Genomic DNA, 25,457 nt, shown 5'->3' with positions numbered 1-25,457 from the left:
TTTTGGTGGAAAGTGGATTTTGGTCCAAGTAAAATATTTCAAACTTACAAAAAATAATAGAAGCACATTTTTCTTCTAAATTTTTTATCATTAGAGTTTTCCACTGTACAACGCTATAAGACCATATCAGCTAGATATATAATAATTGTAAGATATCAACGTTGAAGAAATCTTAAACTGAGTTGAATCTTATAATAAATTTTATCTTATCCAGAAATCAGTGCCGAGTTTTAAAAATGTATTTTAAATGAATATGTCAGCTATGCCTGCCAAGTGAATAAAAATTGATATAACTTTCTATTGAACCAGAAAATTGTTATTCTCTAGTAGTTGTTGAATGTTACATGTTTCCATGTTGTACTCTTCGTTGTGTAAAACATATAATTATATTTTTGTGGTATTTGAAAGTGCGTAATGATTTTTAATGCGTAACAGCATTTTATGATAACTCATCACATCCTAAATAAATCTGTCCCAAACCGAATTATTTTTTGTTTTATTAGTTTAGGCAGTTAAGAGAAATGAGAAGATTTATTAGAAAATGAATCAATTTAACGCTCTGTTGTCTGCCCTCTAATTGCTGACCCGAAATTGAACATTAATTTTGAGAGTAAGTACCTCTGGAAATAGGAGTTGGAATAATTATTTATGGGATTTTGTCTCTTCAATTATTTCCAATTATGGAAATTTTCCAACATTATAGCCACCAAGTGATCATTGACTTAGTTGGAAATAGGCTTTCTGTAATTCTGAAGCAGTTAGATAACATATCTACGCGCTTTTAGTGATTGGTATGCATTGTAATAAATTTAAAACTGCTAGGACTTTATAGATGACAAAATGACAGTTTGAATATTGATTGAATGACCGAACAGGGTCATTATGCAAACGAATTTCAAGTTTCTTAAGAGCATTCCTCTTTTTGGATTGCCGGTTAGAATTGATTCAGCTGTGAGTGAAGCTAGTTATCCTCCGATTACTTCAAACTGAACTACGGTACTTTTGTATCATAATCTCTTCTCTGACAAAAATCTGAAGTGAAATGAAAGTGTCTGTTAGAATACATGGCGAATGGATTCAAATCCCATGCAAAGAAGGTAAGATTTTTTCTTTAGACTGAATTATTAATACAGTAGTCTATAATTTAATACTTTTAGATAAGGGGTGTCATATTACATGACGTAATGTTATTCTACTTCACACAGAATAGCAATTCATTTTTGCATCTAACAGAATGAAACTTTTTCTTCCACATAGAATGATAATTAATTTTTTATTCAATCATCTACTATCAAAATGAAACTTTTTCAATGTTTTTGCTATTGCGGATGATAGCCACATGAGCTTTTTACTTGTGCGTGGATAATGGATCGTGCAAGGGTGATTAATTGATGAGATGATCAAACGTCCATTCCACCGGCGTGATTCGAACCCACGACCAGGTAGTGCTAGCAGACTGAAGGGTGCAACACCTCAGACGTCTCTGTTATCCTGGCCGGCAATTAAAATGTTTTTCCACATTATTTGCCGATAAACACTTCTTGCATGTTACTTTTGAAAATGAAGAAATCTTCTATTCAGAGTTTCCCGAGATTGAAAGATTCAAACTGAATCCCAATGCCTTGGCATTGATACCGAATCCCTGTACAACAGAACTATTCTGTGCAAAGGCTCAATAATTTTTCACCTAATCTAAAAAATAGAGATGTTTTCTATTTAATTTATCAAAACAGCAATTTTGAAAACACTTGATAAACCGGATACTATTCAATTTTGATTCAAGCGTCGATATTATTTCTTTCATGAAAGTCCTAATCATAGGGAACTAATGGAGGGTTCAAGAGTCATTCTGACCTTTCGTTAATTGGGCTGAATTGAAAAGTTTGTGCATCCTGTAATTCATTTTCAGACTTGAATGAGGATCCACATGTATCAGCTTAGTTGTCAGCTCCTGAACAGCATTTTTTATCACTTGACAAAAACCAATCTTCATTTTTCTCTCTTCGACAATAATAATATAAATTTTCTTCTTGCCACGTGTTGTACTTATATGAAATTTGACTCTGTTCTGAATAGTAATCGCCAGCAGTGGAAAAGTTTTATGGGGATGCAAATTTTATCATCAATCAACTTCGCAGTTCGACCGCATAAATTAAAGGCGAATGCCAACGAAACTGCGTTAGATTTTTGTCAAGGCCAAAGACATTTTAATACAAATTACAATTAAATTCTCAAGACTACATTTCGAATTCCGATTGGAAATAAAAGCATGAGAATTAGTTGAAATACATTGAGCTTGTATTTGTGATAGCCACTCGCCACGTTACTACTAGGTACGTCATTATAACTATTATCATGTGGATTAATCACTACATTCATAGTCCTATGCAGCCTTATTATATGCATCCATATTTCATGCCTACCCTGTAGCTGAATTTTTCCCTCTTTTTTCATTGGATAAAAATGTCAGTATCTTAATGAAACTCATTGTAAAACTTTTGTTACCTTATCAGTAGCGAATAGTCATAGATATGATGTTTGGGTAGTTTTTTTGTATGAAAATATTTATATGGAACGCTAAAGGAAGCAAAAACGTTATTTGTTACCTTATCAGTAGGGAGTAGTCATAGATATGATTTTTAGATAGGTAGTTTTATTGTATGAGAATATTTATCTGAATTATTTCAGGAGCAACCATATCATTTTTGGGCGAAGAAGCAATTCGCAAATATCAACGGTTGAGGAATGTCGAGTTTCATGATGAAAAGATCCAAGACATACGGCGGGCAAGAGGAGGCGTCATCTTGGATCCGCTCGATTTAGTCATCGACGTTCTTGATGATAATGACTTCATTACAGTCAGTAAGTTTTGCACATTAGCTCTACAACCTATTACTCTGGATCCCCTACGAATGGATTTTATAATTTATATAATAATAATTTTATATATTTGAAATAACAGTGGTAGCTTACAAGCCAAATAATTTTCATGCGTTTTAAAAACGAATACACGCCGCGATATAAGAACTATTATTCATTTCAGGTAGTCATTTTGATTTTTCCCAATAAGAGAGGAACATGCCTTATAAGCATTTAGTAGGAAATGGAATTTTAAGAATATCAAGAAAAACATGAATTCCTTTATCTGAAAATTGTGATAGAAGGATCATATTAATATCAAGGGTTTCTTAAAATCGATTACATCGTCTACTGATTAATAACTTTCACTTTGACTCTGATGAATGAAAACTAATTTCAGTAGCCAGGCTTTTGTTTTTTCTTGCTCTTATATGATGATATTAACATTCTATTAATAGCCTACTGATTATTTTGATAAAAATAGATTATTTACAAAAGATTAATATTGATAGCTTACAATATATAACGACTCTAACATATTTGTAATTGATTGCCATTTATTCAATTTTACAATAAATGTTTAAATGATCAGTAATAATCAGTACTCGAAGAAATGTATGTGAATAACTCAGTGTTAATATTTTCAGGTCTATCGTCGGATGTGAAGAAGTCGTCGATTATTCCAGAAGAGCTCAAATTTGTACTGGATCCATTGTATCCTTTACTGATGAGATTATTTTTTATAATCAGAGACCATGATAGGATAAGGCAGCTAGCTGGAGTGATTTCGTTTTTTTCAACAAATAGAAGTGTCCAATCACAAAATGCAATCTTTCTTATGACCAAAATATATCTTAAATCAGAAGCAGAGAAGAACTTCCATTGAACCAGAAATAAATTCTAGTTCGTCAAACTTTATTCCGGGATTGCCTATTATTCTCGAGGCATTCCTAATGGATACTTATCAGTACTATTTATATTATTTGTTCCCAATTAACACTCGAATAATTGATAATTAATATTATTTGAAGTATTGGAAGATTGTTAAATAATTGCTGAACTGCCAAGTAAAGGTTCTAATTGGAATATAATTATTGCCAACTAGTCATAGAATTTCCTAACAAATTTCTAATGCTCTTTCTACTGGCCAAGTGCAAAAATCAAAGATAGAATTATATAGATCAATATTTTAGAACTCATAATAAGATCCTTAACTTATATGTTCCTAGACCCAATTCATTCGAGCCATCAGATGAGGTAAAGTTTGTAATCAATTTTATAAAAAAAAAGTTAAACAATCATATTAAAATTATTTCTATTAAGTTAAGAAGAAGCTATTATTATTGAATTACAGTATATATAGAGAATAATAATATTATGCAGTATTGAATTATAAATTGATATATCACTGTACAATGTATAATTGAACAAATAATAGATTAAATGTAATAGCTACATTCGACAGTTAGTTAGTGCCATCAATAAGCAGTATCGATTTTAGCCATACTATAAAAATCCCAAGAAGATGATCACGACTAATGTTTTAGGCAGTTGTTTCATTGGAAATGTTCGGCAAATTCATAGTGCCCAAAAAGTCACGCAGTTACAATTTTATTACATTGACAATATAAACTTTACTATATGTTATTTATTATATCCCACAAACTTGTCTAGTATGGCTTCCATTTAAGCCGAACCGTATTTGGAGAAGATGTCCAGCGTTGTGAAGAATATGCCACTAAACCAAGTGTGAGAATCGCATAATTAAAATGATATTTGGCTATTATTGTCATTGTGTACAGTTAGTATTTTACATAAACCCACACACAACATCAGGTTCAATTTTTATAATTTGCCACATTAAATATATTTTTAAAATAAATTTTTGATAAAAAAAGTATATCCCCAATGTGATTTACTCTTTGGACACTTTATTTCAGATTAAAGACACGAGAGAAGATCCACTACTTTAGTTTTTTTATAATCTTGATTATAGCCTCTAATTGAGAATTATCAAGTATTACCACAGATAAAAGATAGCATAGGATTGAGTGCAAGAGAAACCTTGAAGGTATGGTTTTCATTTTTCAGTTCATCTTCCTGGATGGAAGTAGTTTGTTCATAGAAGATCTACAGAAACTTGGAAGAGGAGCCTATAAAATAAAGGTGAGTATAGACACATTAGATACTTCTATAGTAAGAAACTATCGGTGATAGCACTTGGCTCAGCTTGAGGTGTATAATTATAGCATTATTATATCATTCAACGCTCGGATACATACGATATTATTATTATCATTATCACTCTTATCACTATAGAAAGTAATTATTTTCTCTAAAGATTTGTATTTCCCAAAAATGCATTAGATATTAAATCCAGAAGTAAATTGAAATGAATTGAATTTTGAAAGACATGCACTGATAGTATATGAAGTAAACTAGAACATATAAGAATATAGTAAGCCTATTATTCTACCAAAAGGAGCAATAAATTATTATCGTTACATAAAATTATTTGAACGTGTTATTCATCTTACTTCTTTCGACAATATTGAATGATATACATTTTTTCAAATAGGAAATTAGAAGGTATCAGTTTTATTATTGAAATTTCAAGATAAAAATTGTTACTGTGAATTCTAAATTTATATAATTTACAGCTCACTCACGAAGCAGAGGAGAATATAAAGAGGTCACGAGCCCTAATTGACAAGATACTAAACGAGAATAAAGGTAAATAAAAAATATAGGTATAACATTTTGATTATTTTAAAAATTATTATTTTGTCAAGGGTGATAGCCACATGAGTTCTAGACTGAATGGATGATGATAGATAAATGACAGCTTTAGATGGGTTTCGAACCATTGGGAAGTTATTTTAAAACTCCTATATTATATTTAGAGAAGTCGACTATTCAAGTGGTCGCCCTTACAACGAGAATAGCAGGCCAGTGAATCTCAAATTATCTAAACGATAGCTTTTCAGCACGATCACCAGAAGTTTCTTTCAATTTTATGTTTTTTTTTTGTAAAATATTTTCCTCACAAAATGAAGTAATATTGTTCCAAATGGAACAGTTTCTAAAAAGATGCTATTTCGTCTATGTATAGTGAATGTTGATTTATTTGTGGACGATATTATTGGAGACACCAAGCTTAATCAGAATGTTTAGTACTTCTACATCATCTCAAACAAGTTTACAACTCAAACAAGTTTATTGAATGTGACATATTTTTATTATAAAAAACATTCAATATAATCTATTTAAATTTAAAAACTATTGATTATTGGCAAAAATTTGCTAAAATATGCTGGAAAACATTTATCACGCTTGTATTATTTACTCCTATATTTAATTTATTTTCCCTTTTCCTTATTTCTATTTTTCTTTGTTTCAGTTATTTATGGAATTACAACCGGATTCGGAAACTTTGCTCGTACTAATATCGAGAAGAGCAAACTTGAGTGAGATTCACTTTTACACTATTATTATTTCCCTCCAATTTACATGAGCACTTTCTTATTTCTAGAGCAATTGGAACACTCTTAACGATTTTAGTACCCTGTAACAACAATAAGTATCTTGATAATTCGACAATAGGTCTGCAAAAATCAAAATTATACTACATCTTAGTAATTGGAAGACAGGGTAATTGAATGACCTACATTAACTTGTCGTTAGGTGAAGTAAACTAAGGATATAATTGAGCGTCAATACCAATTCTCAAGTACAGGTATACTAAGATTTATTGAGCTAGATTGGACAATCAAAGGTTGATGGAACGATCCTCACACATAAGCTTATGAAAATATCTGCATTTGAGACTTATGCGCAGAGATGAAGTGATAGATGATTATAAATGGAAGATCAATTGAAATACAACATGCATTTACGTGCATGTATTATCTTATACAGTATGGAGAAAAGGAAACGCATACTTTTGCACTGCTTCAGAAGAATGTATTGAATGAATGAAAACTGACTACCCATAAAATACAGTTTCAGTCCAGGTCATCCCCTTTTTATCTTTTTATAGTACAAGAAAAAATGTTTCCTCTAGCCCACTGTTCAATGTTTATAATTGAAGCCCATTTTCACAAAAATTACTTGGAGAGGAATGCAATTGAATGTACAGTTTTTATGCATGCATTTCAAACCAACGGAAATAAGTTGTTTCCCACTATTTTACTTTTGAAAATTCCATTTAGATGTCTATTGCGCGAGTGAAAGTGAGTAATTTTCAATGTGAATGTTGCAGAGAGCTGCAGTGCAATGTTATCCGTTCGCATGCAGCTGGAGTTGGCAATCCTCTGAGTCCGGAGCGCACCAGAATGCTTCTGGCCCTCAGAATCAATGTCCTAGCCAAAGGGTACAGTGGCATTTCCCTACAGACCATGGGCAAGCTGATCAACGCATTCAATGGTAATGATCACATTGAATATCATGCCTAATCATACATTTTCAATGCACAAGAAATTGGAAATTCTCAATGTCTAATATTCCCTAATATCTCTTATTCAGTCTTTTTTTCAGTCAAAATTCACTGTTTGTTCATATGAATTCTACAAATTCATCTTTTATAGCCAATACTTACAGACCTGATTCATCAATTTTCTTAATCAACCAAATTAAATTGTCTACTCTTTTATTTTATTTATTGGTCTTCTCTTTCAGGAGTGGAGTGATTTAGTTTATTGAAAGAATCTTTCTTATTCTCCGATATTGGACTATCATATTTATTAAAGTTTATTATTATTTTTGCCTCTGTTTCCTCATTTATTTCTATATTTTTGTATTGTATTAAATTTATATTTTTTGTTAACGACGAGGTTAAGTGGTAGAGTGCAAATAACTATCCAAATTTCGGCACGTCATCGAATAAAAATTATTCCATTGTATATCCTCAAGGATCCTATTATAAGGAAATTTTAATGTGGTAACAATTGGAGAGACAAATTTATCTAACAAATTCGTTTTAATCTTTTCAGCATCATGCTTATCGTATGTGCCCGAGCAAGGAAGTGTTGGAGCCAGCGGTGATTTGGCTCCTCTCTCGCATCTGGCGTTGGGACTCATGGGAGAGGGAAAGATGTGGAGTCCATCCACCGGTTGGGGTGATGCTACAGAGGTCAGACATTCTCACATACATATCACACACAGTATCTTATTTATTTCAAATAGTACTAAATACGCGTTGGATTAGATTTGATAATGGCGGTCGCGATTGACATTGTGTAACCCAACTAAAGTTTGGTTGGAGCGAGCGCGAACTTTCTATAGTTATATATTATAATTATACGGTTTACTTGTAATTATATTATCACAAGTCACTAAAACCTAAGCATATTATTGTGTGTGGGATTTTTTATGTAGTCAAATTGTATTAAAGAAGATGTTGATAATAGCAAGAGTTTGTTAGGGTGATTGTATTGGAATATTAATTATTCAAAATAGAATCATTCCATTATCTGAGAATCTAGTGCAATGTTTTAGAAATTTTTCAAACAAATAAAAGCAATTTTCCTGACAAATAATTTAAAAATTGTCATCCTCATTATTTGTCACTGTTTAATAATTATAATTTGCATTCAAGTACTATTAATAGGTTTATATTGTTCACAATGTATCCTAGAAATATAACCGCTTTCAGTTGGGTTGTAAGGGTATGAACAGGACGGCCAGGTCGATATTTAGCTTGCAGTGTAAATCGCAATCGCGATCGACCTTTATGTAACATAAACGCATTGTAAAGCATAAGTATGAACAGTATGTTGTTACGTCTCGATTTCCGTTTACCACGATGACATTCAAATGGTTCTATCATGAACAGCTGATTAGTGGTATCGATCTTGGTCTCTATCTTGACCAGATCTTGGTGGTATCTTCTATATCTGGTCTAAGGTATCGATCGAAACCGAAATCTACACCGTGATTTACTCGTTCTGTTCGCACCTAAAGCTGCATAAAGACTTAAGCGCCACGAATACGCGGATTCTGCTTTTCAGCAGCTGACTTATATCTGTATTTTACTGTTTCTGTACAAATAAAGAAACAGCATAACGTCAGCTCATGAAAGGCGAAATGTGCGTGTTCGTGGCGCTTAAGTCTGTACGCACCTTAACAAGTACAGCTTAAACAAGTGTCAACTCTGACTATTAGAAGATAGAATGCTGATGAACTTTACTTGACCTTCTACTAGCACTTGAATTATTAATTCTGTTGTTCGATAGCAATTATTTTCATCTCATCATTCATTTGAAAGAAGATCCTCTGAAGTGGAAACTCACATCAAAAGGCAATGAAATTATTGAACGAATACTTTCATATTCGTATATTATTCGATTATATAATTTATTATTATTTTAATATGAGTGGAGAATGAATCAAAGAGACTGAATGTAACTTAGTGCAGTTAGGTAGTATAAAGTCAAAAATCTGTTTATTGAATTGAATAATTTCGATCAATTCAAGGAAGAATCCAGTTGGATGGAAAACCTAGCAGTTGATACATATTTCAATAATTTGGTGAGATGAAACAATACGTGCTTCATGCCATATTAATAGGTACTAGCTGCCAACGGGCTGACACCAATGACACTTCTCGCGAAGGAAGGAATCTGCTTGATAAATGGAACGCAGCTGATAACGTCACTTGGAGCGGAGGCGGTTGAGAGAGCTGAGATGGTGGCGCGCCAAGCGGACGTCATTGCAGCGCTGACATTGGAGGTGCTGAAGGGCACTTCAAGGGCATTCGACTCCGACGTTCAGGCCGTCAGACCACATAAGGGCCAGATTGCAGTGGCCAAACGATTGAGGGCTCTTCTGCATTCTGAAACCTATCCCTCTCAGATAGCTGGTAAGTGTATCATCTTCTTAGTTGTCATACAGCAAATAGGGAATAACTTCTTACCAGATTACTTCATTAATTCACTTTCAACTTGTGCTAGCTTTCAACTGTCGAACATGGATGTCTTGAGTGTGTTTGTTTGATTAAATTCTCTTCATGGTGATTCTCGGAGAGTAAAGGAAATCGTCAAGTGCTACTTGTTGAAACTGTTCTGGAAAATGCTGCTGAATCATGGCAGCTGTATTACAAGTTCCAAGTTCAAATTCCGAAACAAATGTTCAAGATTTTCCAGAATAAATAATACTTGCACATACAGAGCATTTAATCTATGTTTTGGTGAAAACAACATGTAATTCAGTTCAGTAAACCGTTTACAGTGTTTCAAAAGTCTTGAAGTACTTGTAAGGATTGGACATAAATATAATGTTTAAATTATTAGTACATAGTGATCAAGCTGCAGAAATCAAGAATACTGAACATATTTTGTCTGAGATAAATGTTTTCTTGAATCTAACTTGCAGAAATATCCGGATCATGAACATTTTTTTTTGAAAAAGACGTATTAGATTAATGAGCGATACAATGTTTGCCAATGGGAACTGAACATTACATTCAAAATCTATAGGTGAAAAATAACACTAACAATGTTAACGCAACCTACAGTTTATACTATAATATGAAATTGTTTGCCTTTTTTAGAGAGTCATCGCTTCTGCAACAGAGTTCAAGATGCGTACACTTTGAGATGTTGCCCACAAGTGCATGGAATAGTGCATGACACAATCGACTTCATAAAGCAAGTGGTTACGGTTGAAATCAACAGTGCTACAGACAACCCAGTATCCTTCTATCAATGCAGATAATTGAAAAACGCAAGAAACAAAATCAACGACAAGATTTTCCAAATTGTGCTTTAATTAAAGTTTTCGATGTTCTATATTACTTCGAGCCGATGCACTTAATTTTCTATTCACCAGCTACTTAGTTTCTAATTAAGTAGATTTCATTTTTAGTTATGCATTTTTATTAGCAACCAAATTATTTTTATTCTTCCTAAATATGAGATTTGAGATAAAAACAATATAAAAACTTGAAATATTTTCAAGTTTTTAATAAAAGGGTACAAAAAGTTTTTATATTGTTTTTATTTGAATCAAGTAGCCCATATAAGCAAAGTGATTTTATGAGATTTGAGATATATGATAGATTCTTGTGAGTTGAATTTAGTTGAAAAATATTTTGTCTATAGTTCAACCCTTCAAGCAATTCGGCTCACGGTCTCTAGATAGGGATCATAAATTTCAGTAACTCCGCTAGTGGTAATTATTTCCTGTAACATTGGCTGTATTACTGTGTTATATGAATACTATTTACTTTATTTCTAAGACAATTCCTCAACAAGTATTTCAGATTGTTTTTGCAGAGAGAGGAGAGATAATATCAGCTGGAAATTTCCATGGCGAGTATCCAGCTAAAGCTCTTGATTTTTTGGCAGTCGGAGTGCACGAGCTAGCCTCAATGAGTGAGCGAAGAATCGAGAGACTAGTCAATCCAGGCAAGTTCATTCAGCACGATAATTTTTCAACTCTTTTCCGTTTTTCCAATCTTTGGCATTAATCTATTCTCCTAATCCCAAATTTATTAGTGAAAGCTTGCATCTTGAAAAATGATTTTAAAACAAGGAAGCCCAAAATGCATTAACTTTGATATAACTTGAAAAAACATAATACAACTTGAGAAATATAATTGACATAATATAAGATGAAACTTGAGCCTCTATTGGAACCAACAAAAAGTATCAGGGTACAAGAGTATCTGGATTTTTTTTCTCTGAATCATTATGGAATGAACTAATGAGTAAGTTATTTAAGTAAACAATAAAGAGTTACTTTCTTTTAGAACATTAATATACTTACTTTATGAAACTAGTGGGATTCTTTTCGAAAAATCTGTAATGTTCAACATGATGGAAATCATTTTGATGCAAAAGATAAGTCCGTGGTAGAAACGAGAAAGTTGCTCATCATTTCAGAAAATAAAAATTGCCTGAAATTATTTTTCGAAATATGAAAAGTAGTCTGAAGAGCATAGTCTGGCCGCTGTAGTTTCAAAGGTAGGAGGACATTATCAAACATTAATGACTCATTTGAATATTAAATATTGTATTTGCTTTTTGGGATGTATTTGTTTATTAGTTTTTGAATAAAGAAAGAATTAAATATTAAAGATTTTCAATATTTTCAGCTCTTAGTGAACTGCCAGCTTTCTTGGTCAAAGATGGAGGGCTCAACTCAGGATTTATGCTAGCTCATTGCACAGCCGCTTCTCTGGGTAAGATTTCATAAAGAAATGTGATCATAAGTATAAACTACAGAAGAATAATTTAGAATGAAGTGTCTATCATCTTTGTGCATTATTTTTATCTCATCCATTTAAAAGAAGATCCTATAAAGTTGAAACTCACGTCAAGTAGCGATGAAATTATTGAACGAGTATTTTTATATTCGTATATAATTCATTATTTTAATATGAGTGGAAAAATTCATCGAGGAGATTGAATGTAACTTAGTGCAGGTAGCTACTGTAAAGTCAAAAACCTGTTGATTGAATTGAATAATTTCAATCAATTCAAGGGAGAGTCAAGTTGGATGGAAAACCATTGATACATAATTTAATAATCCTACAACTTGTTTTAAATGTTTTTCAAATTATAACTTTTCAAAATATTTTTTCTTCTTTTATCCATCTAAACTCCTAATAATTTCAAGGACGAAAACGTATTGTATTACAAAAGTCTGACTAGACTTGATGCTAAGAACAGAAAATTTTCTTGGGATGAGTTTCAGAACAAGTAACTTACAAGTTTACTTTTAGAACAAGTAAACATGAACGAACCATTGCTATTTAAATAATTACGCTATTCAAAATAACCAACTACCAGTATTTACTTTTGGAAAGTGCAAGCTACGATTTTGTGTGTGAATCATTGTTGATTAAATCCTAATTGAGTTATATTATTTATTTTTTCCAGTATCTGAGAACAAAGTTCTGTGTCATCCGTCATCAGTTGATTCTCTGAGTACGAGTGCTGCACAAGAGGACCACGTTTCAATGGGATGTTTCTCAGCACGTAAAGCACTTCAAGTAAGCACTAACAAACTCAAGTATTCTACTACTGATCTTCGTCAATGTCAATTTCACACTCAATTTGACATCGTTTTCGACCCAGACACAAGATCAGAACTGAATTATTTGAAGCAGGTTTAATGGTTTGTGAATGGATGAGGTTTGAATATTAGTAAAAAGTAAATTAGTATGGCTTTTGTACTTTTTACTAATATTCAAACCTCATCCATTCACAAACCTTAAATCCTGTTTTAAATAATTCAGTTCTGATCGTGTGTATTAGTAATCGAGGGGCGTGATCCTGGTATAGCTCATAAGATACCGTTACCGTCAAGTATAAAATCTGGTTCAAGTTGAGAATAGGTAACAGGAAGTTTCCAGCCTTCCCAAAAGAGGATACTTCCAGTAATAACAGCTCAATTGGAGAAATTGTACATAGATTCAAGAAAAAATCTGGTGTGGCGCACTCACACAACTTTCCTTGCCGTTATGAAAATTGATCATCTGACGCTAGAGTTCCCGCGCATCTCAATTCAAAGATTTGAGCCAGCTGGTGACAGGGAAATAACGCTGGAGACACACATGAGGTCTACTATCTCTTCATAGTGAATGATTTAATAGAATCAACAATAATTTGCAACTGAATAATCACATTTTCTCGAATTTAAAGCTTATTTTCAATTTTAGGTGAAAATGTTACTGAACATAAACTGTAGAGATTTTCATGCTGAATCTTTTCCACTTGAATTTTTTAGTTTAAATTGTATCTGAAGACTGATAATTGGGAATCTAAAATCAAACTTTGCATAGATGGGGCGGTGCTCCTGAAATTTTTACAGATATGGGACTTGTGACAGTCGATAGAGTTTATCAATGACTTTTTTAGGTATGAACTTGATCAAAATCGTTAAAGCCGTTTCGTGAAAATCGCGAAAAACCCTCTTTTTGACAACATTTTCGCCATTTTAGCCGCCATCTTGAATTGCATTTGATCGAAATTGTTCGTGTCGGATCCTTAGAGTGTAAGGACCTTAAGTTCCAAATTTTAAGTCATTCCGTTGATTGGGAGATGAGATATCGTGTACACAGACGCACATACACTCATACACACACACACACACACACACACACACACACACACACACACACACACACACACACACACACACACACACACACATACAGACCAATACCCAAAAACCACTTTTTTGGACTCAGGGGACCTTGAAACGTATAGAAATTTAGACCTTATTTTTTTTCGGAAAGCAATACTTTCCTTACCTATGTTAATAGGGCAAGGAAAGTAAAAAATTGAAATAGAATTATTCCAGAGACTAGTTGTCTGTGGCTGACGTGGGTAGTTCGTTAATCAGTCATTAACAAATATTATTTCGCTTCTAAGACCCAACATTGGACTCCATGTTTTAATGAAATCTAGAGACCTAAGATACTGCTAATTTAAAAAAAAAATGAAATAGATTGTGTCCCAAAGAAGATTAGTACTAGAATATTCAAAGCAGCACTTGAGGAGGTTTGAAGATGAATAATAGTAGTTCCTTATCTTCAAAAAATATATGTATTCAGGGCTACTTATTTTTTTATTCAACTATTAAACTTTTTTGAAAACTATTAGTAAATGTTTATTTGAAATGCATTTTTAAAACCTAAAGATGATGTGAAACATCGAAACTAGTTGTTTAAATTCGTGTTTTTAATCTGTCATTTTATATTAAATCTCTTTTAAAAATCTGGTGTGGTACACTCACACAACTTTCCTTGCTCATTGAACTGTAAGCCTCATTCTTAAACGATAATAATATAGGGGAATAACATAATGACGATTGGCGGCAACATATTTGAAACTACGATCAGACTACTGTATATGTGTATATATAATTGTTTTCAGAGTAATTTTTTCTTTGTGTAAATTGTGAAACTCGATGATTTTTTAAAAGTCGTCAAAAAATCTGTTCTACAGATGAAATATCTCGACTATGTGTTCTTTTTATAAACTGCTCTACCTACCTACCTCATGCACGAGAGGGAGTTTACAAAGTCCATTTCTCAAGGATGAGGTGGACCCCATTAGTTTCCAAGGAAAAAGACACATGCCAGTTGATAGAGCTGATAAATAAGTATAGATGGTATGAATTTTAAATAAATCGGTCAAAATAATAAGAAAACAAAGATATTGTCAAATTTACCAAAATTCTTTTTAGTGAAATTTGACAATATCTTTGTTTTCTTATTATGGAGAGATTTCACAACATCACCATCAATTCTACTAATTTTATTAAATCGGTCAAGTCATTTTTGAGAAAAACATGGTTTTTTAGTAACTATCCGCCATTTTCTCAAGAATATTACGGAGCTCCTGCAATTTTCACAGGAATAAAGACTCATGTCAGTTGATAGGGCTTATAAATAGCTATACATGATATAAATTTAAAGGAAATCGTTGGAGCCGTTTTCGAGAAAACCGTGAAAAACATGGTTTTTTAGAAATTATCCGTCATTTTTCTCAAGAATATTACGGAGCTCCTGCAATTTTCCCAGAAATGAGACTCATGTCAGTTGATAGGGCATATAAATAGCTATCCATGGTATAAATTTGAAGAAAATCGTTAGAGCCGTTTTCGAGAAAACCGTGAAAAACATGGTTTTTTACCAATTATCCGTCATTTTTCTCAAGAATATTACGGAGCTCCTGCAATTTTCCCAGAAATGAGACTCATGTCAGTTTATAGGGCTTATAAATACCTATCCATGGTATGAATTTGAAGAGAATCGTTAGAGCCGTTTTTGAGAAAATCGTGAAAAACATGTTTTTTTAGTAATTATCCGCCATTTTTTCCGCCATCTTGAATTGAATTTTTTTGAATTTCTTACTGTCGGGTCCTCATGGTATAAGGAATTAAGTTTAAAATTTCAAGTCAATCGGTTAATTAGGAATGGAGTTATCGTGTTCACAGACATACACACATACACACACACAGACCAACACCCAAAAATCATGTTTTTGGACTCAGGGGACCTTGAAACGTATAGAAAACTTGAAATTGGGGTACCTTAATTTTTTTTGAAAAAAAATACTCTCCTTACCTATAGTAGTAGGGCAAGGAAAGTAAAAAAAGGGTACGATGATGTTATTTTATAAATAGATAATTAGATACGGTATGAAATGAGAGTATACGAATAATTAGATGAAAATAAGAGATACCTCTGACAAATGTGAAGAATTGAAATGATGAATTATGTTTGCAGGTGGTTGAGAACGTGGAGCACGTGTTGGCCATTGAACTGCTAGCTGCGTGCCAGGCGATCGAGTTCCTGCGTCCACTCAAGACAACTGTTCCCTTGGAAGAAGTCTACAATACGGTTCGATCAGTTGTCAGGTCAGCTACAACATTCTTTTCATTATTGTGCTTTGATATGAATCAAGACTTGTCTTAGAAAAATGAGCAACAGATGGAAATAAATTGAAAGTTGCATTTGTTCAAATGCTAATTAATGAATAATTATTATTATTGAACGAAAATCTCAATTAAATTATGTAAATCACCCCGAAGACTTCTGCTACTGCAAATATTGACAACAGGATAAGAAGCTAGATGGAAATTCGATGAACGCTACTATACAAAAATTTAAGGGTAAGCATTACTGACCGGCATGTAGGAGGAGGTACTGGATACGATTCCCGGGCTGACAAGTAATTTTTGTATAGTAGCGCTTATCGAATTTCCATATAGCTGTTTACCCTGTTGTCAATATTTGCAATAGCAGAAGTCTTCGGGGTGATTTACAACATTTAATTGGGATTTTCGTTTAATAATAACATAGAAAAACGATAGCGTGAGCTATTGTTTCTCTATTATAATAATTAATAATCAATTGTTAAATAATAAATATTAATAATCAATAATTAATAATCATTAATCAATTGCTTACGCTATTGTTTCTCTATTATAATAATTAATAATGAGGAACCTTCAAAAATAAAACATTCGTAGAATGGTGATTAAACAACGTTGAAATATCATTTTAAAATACGAATTTGAAAAGTACACTAAAATTATTCAAAAAAACTATGTTATTTAACGATATTTTTAATTAACATCAAGCATACTTTTAATTATGCAGGCTATGATGTTAAATCTTCTTTCATTTTCGATGTGCCTTATCATGATTTTATTGATCACCATTCAATTAATGGTTACAGAGGTTTTTTCTTTTCACAACGATATTTATTCTGCAGACAATATTCAAATAATAATGTAAACAATATTAAGGAATTAGATGATTGAATTGATGATTTTATTCCTCTTTATCTCTACCGTGAAAATAGTCTACGACAGTTATGATCAAGTTTGCACATCATTCTTTACCTACAATCTTTATATTCTGGGAATATTAATATTACAGTATAGCTGTAACAAAAATACTTTAGTTCATTCCAACTAAAAACTTCAAACTACATATTGTACATTCAACCAAATCACTTATTTCAGACCATTGGACAAGGACCGCTTCATGTCTCCGGATATTGAGGCAGCAACCAAACTTTTGAAAGACAACAAGATATGGAGTGCTGTGAAACATCATATTGACTATTACCACGAACCTCTAGTGAGTAGCCGATGTATCAACTCTATCTTTAACGTCAAAATAATAAGTAAAACTAATTTCTTCATTTTAGAAACGTTTGTTTCTAGATTATTAATCTACTTAAACCTACTTATAGATTGGAGGGCGTTGACATAAATTTAGAAGTTCATAGCACAATTATTCTAGTTTGGAAAACATTACTGTTGTGAAACTTCTATGTAAGTGCAGCCCCGTAATTGAGAACATAATTCGAAAGATTTTGAAGCATTCATAATATTATTTTTATCAGGACTAGAATAAAATAAAGTATGAGAGATCACTATCATCATCTGTTAGACTTTCAATCCAATATTTTGAACTTTAAAGATTTTGATCCGCGATTTTGTCGGCTCTAAAAAGAATCATTTCATGCAACTTATGACTAGTATAATCCTCAATAAAATGAAAAATGAATAAAAATATAAATCTCAGTTCCCTTTTAAATTATCACAACATGTTTCGGACATTAATGCCATTTTCAAGTGATTTGAAAATAAATAAATACTGCTGGAAGATTCTTATTTTTGATCATATGTTAGGCCCGCCGCAAAGTAGACCCACCTTAATCCACGAAAAGCAACCCACGCCGTGAGATGTTTTGTAAACCATTATTCATAGTCAATCAGCTGATAAGTGTATTATTCATTGCATGTATTACACAGATGTCTAGAGAAGCCAAGCAATGGTTTACAAAACATCCCACAGCGTGGGTTGCTTTTCGTGGATTAAGGTGGGTCTACTCTGCGACGGGCCTTAGTATATTCATATGATTTTATGAACTAGGACTGTAAATTTTGGAATTAAATTTGCATGATTCTATCAAAAATGGGGTTATTGGTGTCTAATTGAATTAAATTTATTATTTTATTTGTGTTTAATTTTGCCGCCGCATAAATATGGAATTCTTCTTCAGCATTTAGTTTTCCACTTTTATTACCATAATTTAGTATTTTCAAATTGAAATTTATATCTGTGAAATTATGGCTTGGAACATATTATTTTAATTGATAACTCCAGTGCACACTTGTAAATCATACCTGATTGACTAGGTTCAAATGTCTCTACCGAGCTTGTTGTAACCGGTCATCATTTGTTTTTCATGAAATTGAACTTCAAAATATATGTATTTCAGCTACATTTACCTATACATGTAACACCTAGCTACATTTGGACTGTTGTATAAATTAGAATTGGAGCCGTTTTGGGCGGAAGCCTGTGGTACTTTTCTGTAAGTTGTGTAATTCTGGATGATTAAATAAATATTTCTTGCAGGAGCTGGAAACGCGAGTTTTCAGCCCGACAGCAGTTATGGTGGGAGAAAATCAACGGGAGCCGCCAAAAACGCAGAAAGTTAGTCCGCGAGGCAGCAGTAAGCGCAAACGTAACGACTCATTCAACAAATGAATTCTAAAACAACGATGCACCTATCTGATACAGCCATTCGTACCACTGAACTTAAAATATTCAGAAAAAAGAAACCCTGTAACATACATTGAATAAAATCAATCAGTTTACTGAGTTCTCAGATCAAGAATATTTTTTTCTATCCCCGTCGAAACATTTCTATAAAAAGTCAAAATCCAGTGAAATTTTACTTCCTATCCTATTTTACAGTCCCGGACTCTTAACTTGATCCCTAGACCGATTTACCCTTTCCACAGCATCAAAACGCTACTAAGCATAGCAATAACATTTGCTCATCCAGCTGAGTTGTATCTAGTTATTTGAATCAAACAGCCAGCATTACGTAATTTTATTTTTAAATAAGAAATACAGCAAATTGACATGTGCGGTTGGCTTCCTTCTACCTCCGCTCCCTCCCGCACTGAACAAATAGGTATCTTCTCAACACTCCAATACTGTAAGCAGTTATTATAAATGGATATTGAAGATTATGTTGAACATTGAATGAATTATTCTTATGAACATATAAATACTTGAATTACATACAAGCCTAAAAACTTTGAGGAGTACAGAGCATCCAAACATCATAATAATGAAACTTATTTTGATTTATTTCAATATTATATCATATTCAATTATTATGTTCTTCGTTATATAATATTTAAATTTATATATTAATATTTTATTATATATATTCAAGTGTCCCCACACAGGGTAGCCTTTAGGGAACACATATTAGAAATAAGGAAACAGTATTGTATTTGCTTTTTGGAATGTATTTGATTGTTTATTTATTTTGTTTAATAAAGAATCAAGAACTTCAAGCGGATCAGATAAGAGTATATTCGAATTCTATAATTATTGAAAGAAATAATTGGAAATTTCAAGTATATTGTCATCATAATGTATTGATATTAAATTAATCATGAAAGCTGAGTTTCCTTGATTGGATATTTCAAGGTGAAAGAAGAAAAAGATAGACTAATTATTTATTATTCATCCAGGCTTCGTGAAATTACTATCAATCAACTCTTGCAACTTTATCCACTTACATTTTATGTCGGCCTCAGCAACTTGATTAGAGATATCTTCGCCTATTGGAGATCTGAAAACAAGAAGCAACCACTATTATAAGGAGAAATTCATGTTGAATAATTTGGCAGCATTTTGCATTAGCATTTGGTATAATTTCGGAATCAGAATGATCTATCCATTAATACATACTCACTTTATGAATAAAAATTTAAATTTGAATACCCTTTTAAAATTATTTCGTAACGACATGTTTCGGCTGTAAATGCCATTAGTAAATTTTTTTCAAGAGTAGCCCTAAAAAAACATCACTTTATCTACAAAATAAATACTTTTAAAAATTATTGCGTCTTGAAATTTTCAAAGGTTAGTTCAATTTCTCTTAAACAGAGGGTTAAACTGTTCTCTAATTTATTAATAATTTCCTACTGTCAAAAACACATTTTAAAGGAGTTATGCAAATTTCCCTGGAATACCTCAACTCTCAACGCAATAAAAACCAAGAAACAAAAGTTCTTGAGAAGACTTAAACAGTTCAAATTGCTCTATTGTGAAGAATTAATAACGACAAAATAATCTTGTTAGTGACCATAGCCGACTGGCTTTATAAGACAAAGATCCCGGGTTCGATCATGGTCTGACCAATATATTTTTCTCGGCACTACCTTGTTTGGATGAACATTTTAAGCCGTCGGTTGTCTAGAAACAGTAGGTGAGTTACGTCAGAGGCTCTGAAATTAATCAGGTCCGACCTGTAGAACCCTGATACCAATGTACCTAAAATACAAAAGTTCGTAAAAATATTCTAGGTACCTTGCCTGACACTATACCTGAGCCTTTTATTAATTCATCCCTTTCAACACTCCACATATAAATGTAGGAATATTAACTTCTAAACTCACTTGGGCTCAATGTCGATTGATTGGAGCTGATCACTTGGTATGACATCGATTCCGAGTCTGAACTTCTCAACGCCATTCCATGCTATCATGACTCCGTTATCTGTGCACAATTTTGGTGGTGGTACGACTAGTTTGTACCCAAGTTCACGACACACTATTTCAAGGCCTTGTCTGATGTAGGAATTACAAGCCACTCCTCCAGAAACAACCTGAAATAGCATGGCAAAATAATAATATAACGTAAGGCACTCATTCAGACACAACCTGAAGTAACATGAGAAAATAACAATAGATCGTAATTTGCACAATAAGCTAAAAACTATTCTGTACAATGTCGAAATTCCCACCAAGTTTTTAGCCAGGTCACTCCCATGTTATCGGATGGGAAAGTTCAACTGTCGGTCCCGGCTGATAAATAACAGTCATGAGACCCACTGACAGCTTGAGTTATATACTCAGGCGAGATGGGAATTCCGTCAGGGACTCCCCACCAATAAAGGTTATACGAATATTATCATCCCCAATAATATTTAATAACCTAATTTCATATCCTTACAAAGCAAAGTCTACACAGCACACTTCAAAGGAGGAATCCATTCATTAATAGAATATCTTACAGATTAATGAATGAATAAATATTAAAAAGTGATAACAGAATATTGGAGAGGCCTATCTTCAAATTTTCAACTCAAAAGTTGCATAACTTGAAAAAACTTGAAAATCATTCAAACGTGTACAAAATAAAATATTCAAGAGTGAAAAACCAATTGAGTGATTTGCAATTCAATTTGTCATTCTTGGTAAAGTTTCTTTGCAACTTTAATGTGCTTAAAAGGATCAAACCTCGAATACAAGGGGCAGAGGTTCCTGTATTACCAGCATGGTTTCATAACCCCTCCACCCAAACACACGCACACATAAACTGTTTCAATAGTATATATTACCCAGTTAATCCAACCAGACTCCAATCATGGAAACAAAATATGAAAAAATCAGTTACTCCATCATTTAGATCGTTAGGTTTCAATCGATTTCAAGGATAGAGATTGAAAAGGTAACAGTTGGAATAGTGTAAATTGGAACTTACGAGCACTCGCCTATCTGGTGGTATGAGTGCTTTTAGGTCTGCAAACATGATAGCTCGTTGTACTCGATGACAGAGATGAGTAGCCATTGTGTGCAGAAAGGAGGCACACAGGTCGTACGCATCTGGAATAAGTGTGCTGCCCATTATGTCTGTCAAATATTAGAAACATAACGATGAGTACATGATAATACGAGTGTCTAAATTATAATATAACAATGAATAAGAAGCTTATTTCAGAAAAATATAATATTAAATAAGTAATCGAATATACTTTAGGTACATTTATGATTTTCAAGTATTTTCAAGGATAATGTGTGTAATCATTGAAAAATGAACAACATTTGAATAATGAAACTATCGAAGATCATACTTGTTTACTTGTGCCAATCACAACATTGATAATCAAATGATAATCATATAAATGTGTAGATCATTATAGTATTTTAAAAATCTTCTAATAGATTGGAAACCTATAAAACACGGTATATAATGAATATAAGATTTATCACTCTTTCGGTTCATAGCAATCATATTGGGAATTCATCCACCAATCATATTGGTGGATAATATTGAAATTAAAAAAATCAAAATTAATTGAGGATGGCAGGCCAGATTCTAGAACTATGCAGAAAATATTCAAGATTGTAAATTTACTTCATTCTCAGATTGGATTGAAATGGATGTACAAGAATTGTCTTGTCAACTTACTGTGTGGTAGTTTCGGCGGAATTTGCAGGTTTTTATATTGTTGAGCTATCACTCATAGTGATGTAGATGTATAGGTCTCCTAGAGGGGATGCAAACCTGTTTTTTGATAAGTTGGAGCTTTGTATTTCTTATGCACTGTCTGTGGGTCATTATGTGTTGATTGGAACTGACCATAATTTCAATGCAATTTATTCATCAAGGGATGTCAGGGTGTTTCTGAATGTTTTGCAGGGGTTTGGGCTGACAAGTTTAATAAGTGAGGCAACAAGAGGATGCTCAGCTCTTGACTCAGTTGTAACAAACTTAGATCCGGATTGTTTCACTGTGAATGTTAGCAAGGATCAAATATCAGACCACAAACATATCCTTCTGAGAGCTCGGTTGGCTTTCTATAGACGGGGTAAAACACTCAAAACTATCCAGTATCGATCATTTAATGAGAATTGTCTTCAGATTTTTTGTGCTTCACTACAGGATCGAATTGAGCCCTGGTTTAATATGATTTCAACGTTGTCAGCAAGGGAGGGGTTTACGTTTTTCTTTTGTAGTTTTAAGGAACTTTTTGATTCTTTGTTTCCTGTGAAGACTAAAAGGGTTTTCTCATCATCGGGGAGGGATGCTGGTCGACTGGGGGGTGGTCCAACCCGTCCAAGTTGCGATTGGTTCACTCCAGAACTTGAAGAACTGAGACAGCTTATTCTGTTGGTAAGTGACATGTGTAAAACAAACCCTAATCTGAACATTGTATTGAAGAATCTTAGACATGGGTATCGCAATAAAATTAGGGAAACAAAATTGGAAGCAAACGCAAAACTCATTATGGAGTCTAGTAATAAAATAAAAGCTGCCTGGACCCTTATAAACAAAATAAGACCATCATCAAAAGAGACCAACAACTCATTTGCCACAGCAGATGACTTCAACAATTATTTTCTTGAGTCAGTTGAGAAGATTGTGAATGATATACCAAATGACGGTGAACCTATTCAGTTTACTCACATGCCTGCCATAGTTTCTGAATTCACCTGGAGTCCTGTATGTGCTCAAGATGTAATTGAAGCGGTTTTAGGTTTCAGAAGTTCCAATTGTAAGGATATTTATGGCATGACCCCAAATTTGCTCGCAGATGATAGTTATTATTGCACCCATATTAGCATTGTGTATAAACAACTGTTTAGCTAGCGGTACTTTCCCTGAACAACTCAAAATCTCCAGAACAGTTCCAGTCTACAAGAAGGGTCCATATTGTGACACCTCAAGTTTCAGACCAATTTCTATAATTCCTGTTTTTGCAAAGATATTTGAGGCAATCATATTTGCACAACTGTATAAATACCTTGAGGAGCATGACCTCCTGGCTCCTTCTCAGTTTGGTTTCAGGAAGGGAAAATCTACTGTCATGGCTGTGGAATCACTGTTAGAATCGATTATCAATTCTTTTGAGGAGCGGAAATCAACTTTTTCAATTCTATGTGATCTTTCACGAGCATTCGACTGTATTCCTCATACAGTTCTTTTAAAGAAATTGGAGCATTATGGCTTACAGGAATGCGCAATTCGGGTGTTTGAGTCTTACCTTTCTGAGAGAAAACAGATTGTACATTGGAATGATCAGTGCTCAATTCCTCTTCTGGTAAAACGGGGTGTGCCACATGGCTCATTGTTAGGCCCATTACTCTTTCTTGTAGCAATAAATGATTTGCACTACTATCTAGCGGGAAATGTGCTGTTCTATGCGGATGACACTTCCTTGTTCTCTGCAAATAAGAGTGTCACCCAAGCTAAAGCAGATGTGATGGAGCTGTATGATAAAGCTCGTGATTGGTTCTCACTAAACAGATTGTCTCTGAATGAGGCAAAAACCCAAAGTATATTGTTCTCTCTATCTGATGTCAGTGAGTATTTGCAGCCGGTCCGACTATTGGGGTTCACTCTTGATGCCAAGTTACTCTGGGAACCTCATATAGACATGGTGTGCTCCAGTCTCAGCAGCATTGTCTATCTACTGAGAAGGCTGATGTATGAACTGCCAATTTCGGTGGTCAGACAGGCCTATTTTTCTTTTTTTTTTTTCATTCGAGGATGAGTTATGGTTTGAAATTGTGGGGTCATGCATCTAGCACTTCTAAAGTTCTGTTAATTCAGAAGAGAGCGGTCCGGGTGATTTCTGGGGCGGGCTATCTAGATCACTGTAAGCCCCTTCTATCTAAGAATGGCATTCTATCCGTCATTAATGAGTTCATCTATCAATGTTTGAAGGATATACATCAGATGCAGGATAGGCTACCAAAGAGCAATGACATTCACAGTCACTTCACAAGAAACCGTGAGAGTATATATATATATATATATACCAAGATGCAGACTTGAAAAGTCCAAGTCGAGCTACCCTGTGATAGGCTACAAATTCCATAACTTGCTACCAACTCAAGTTAGATCCTTGCCGAATAAACGTTTTCTCCAAGTACTTAGATCCTGGTTGATTGTGAATCAATTTTACTCAGTAGAGGAATTCATTACTGCTGATAACAACACCCTAGTCAATTTAATATAATGCTTTTTTTTGTCTATAGATACCCAAGTACAGGAGACTAAATTAACTGATCTAATTGTAAATTTGCTTTTACTGATCTGTTTTATTTTATTTATTATTGTCTATTGTATGTATTGTATCTGTGCAATTTATTGTATGTTTCTCTAATGTGAATTGTGACTTGGCTATATGTAACTTCTATGTTCAACTGGCCCAATAAAAACTTGAAACTTGGAGACATTGGGCCATATGAATAAAGTTGAGCATTTGCTTATACTTCTAAAATATTGAGAATTTGCTTCTTTTTCTATG

General features: G+C 33.3%; 2 protein-coding genes across 4 annotated transcripts in view; one reads left to right on the top strand and one right to left on the bottom strand.

Annotated features, from left to right (window-relative positions):
- Positions 1-821: 821 nt before the first annotated feature.
- Positions 822-18,997, top strand: LOC111059169 (histidine ammonia-lyase-like). Its single transcript, XM_022346792.2, has 17 exons — positions 822-1,097; positions 2,689-2,862; positions 3,507-3,573; positions 4,089-4,116; positions 4,951-5,025; positions 5,520-5,592; positions 6,260-6,326; positions 7,121-7,284; positions 7,851-7,990; positions 9,427-9,718; positions 10,409-10,548; positions 11,120-11,264; positions 11,954-12,040; positions 12,741-12,853; positions 16,100-16,230; positions 17,344-17,461; positions 18,752-18,997. The coding sequence occupies exons 1-17, from the start codon at positions 1,043-1,045 to the stop codon at positions 18,881-18,883; spliced, it is 2,001 nt and encodes a 666-aa protein (XP_022202484.2). The 5' UTR covers positions 822-1,042; the 3' UTR covers positions 18,884-18,997.
- LOC111059171 (probable tRNA N6-adenosine threonylcarbamoyltransferase, mitochondrial) overlaps positions 18,857-25,457 on the bottom strand; it is a 31,587-nt gene continuing 24,986 nt past the window's right edge. For 2 of the 3 annotated variants that reach the window (XM_039424566.1, XM_039424564.1), the window contains exons 6-8: positions 21,905-22,053; positions 20,818-21,026; positions 19,656-19,988 (exon numbers count right to left, since the gene is read on the bottom strand). In XM_039424566.1, the coding sequence (XP_039280500.1) occupies positions 19,880-19,988; positions 20,818-21,026; positions 21,905-22,053 (467 nt within the window). In that variant the 3' untranslated portion in view covers positions 19,656-19,879. Of the gene's footprint in view, positions 19,339-19,655; positions 19,989-20,817; positions 21,027-21,904; positions 22,054-25,457 lie in introns of those variants that run through there. The other variant, XM_039424565.1, reaches the window with a different exon arrangement.

The sequence above is a fragment of the Nilaparvata lugens genome, chromosome 3, assembly GCF_014356525.2.
Source record: "Nilaparvata lugens isolate BPH chromosome 3, ASM1435652v1, whole genome shotgun sequence".
Classification (NCBI taxonomy): Eukaryota; Metazoa; Arthropoda; class Insecta; order Hemiptera; family Delphacidae; genus Nilaparvata; species Nilaparvata lugens.
This window is presented reverse-complemented; position numbering and strand designations above follow the sequence as displayed.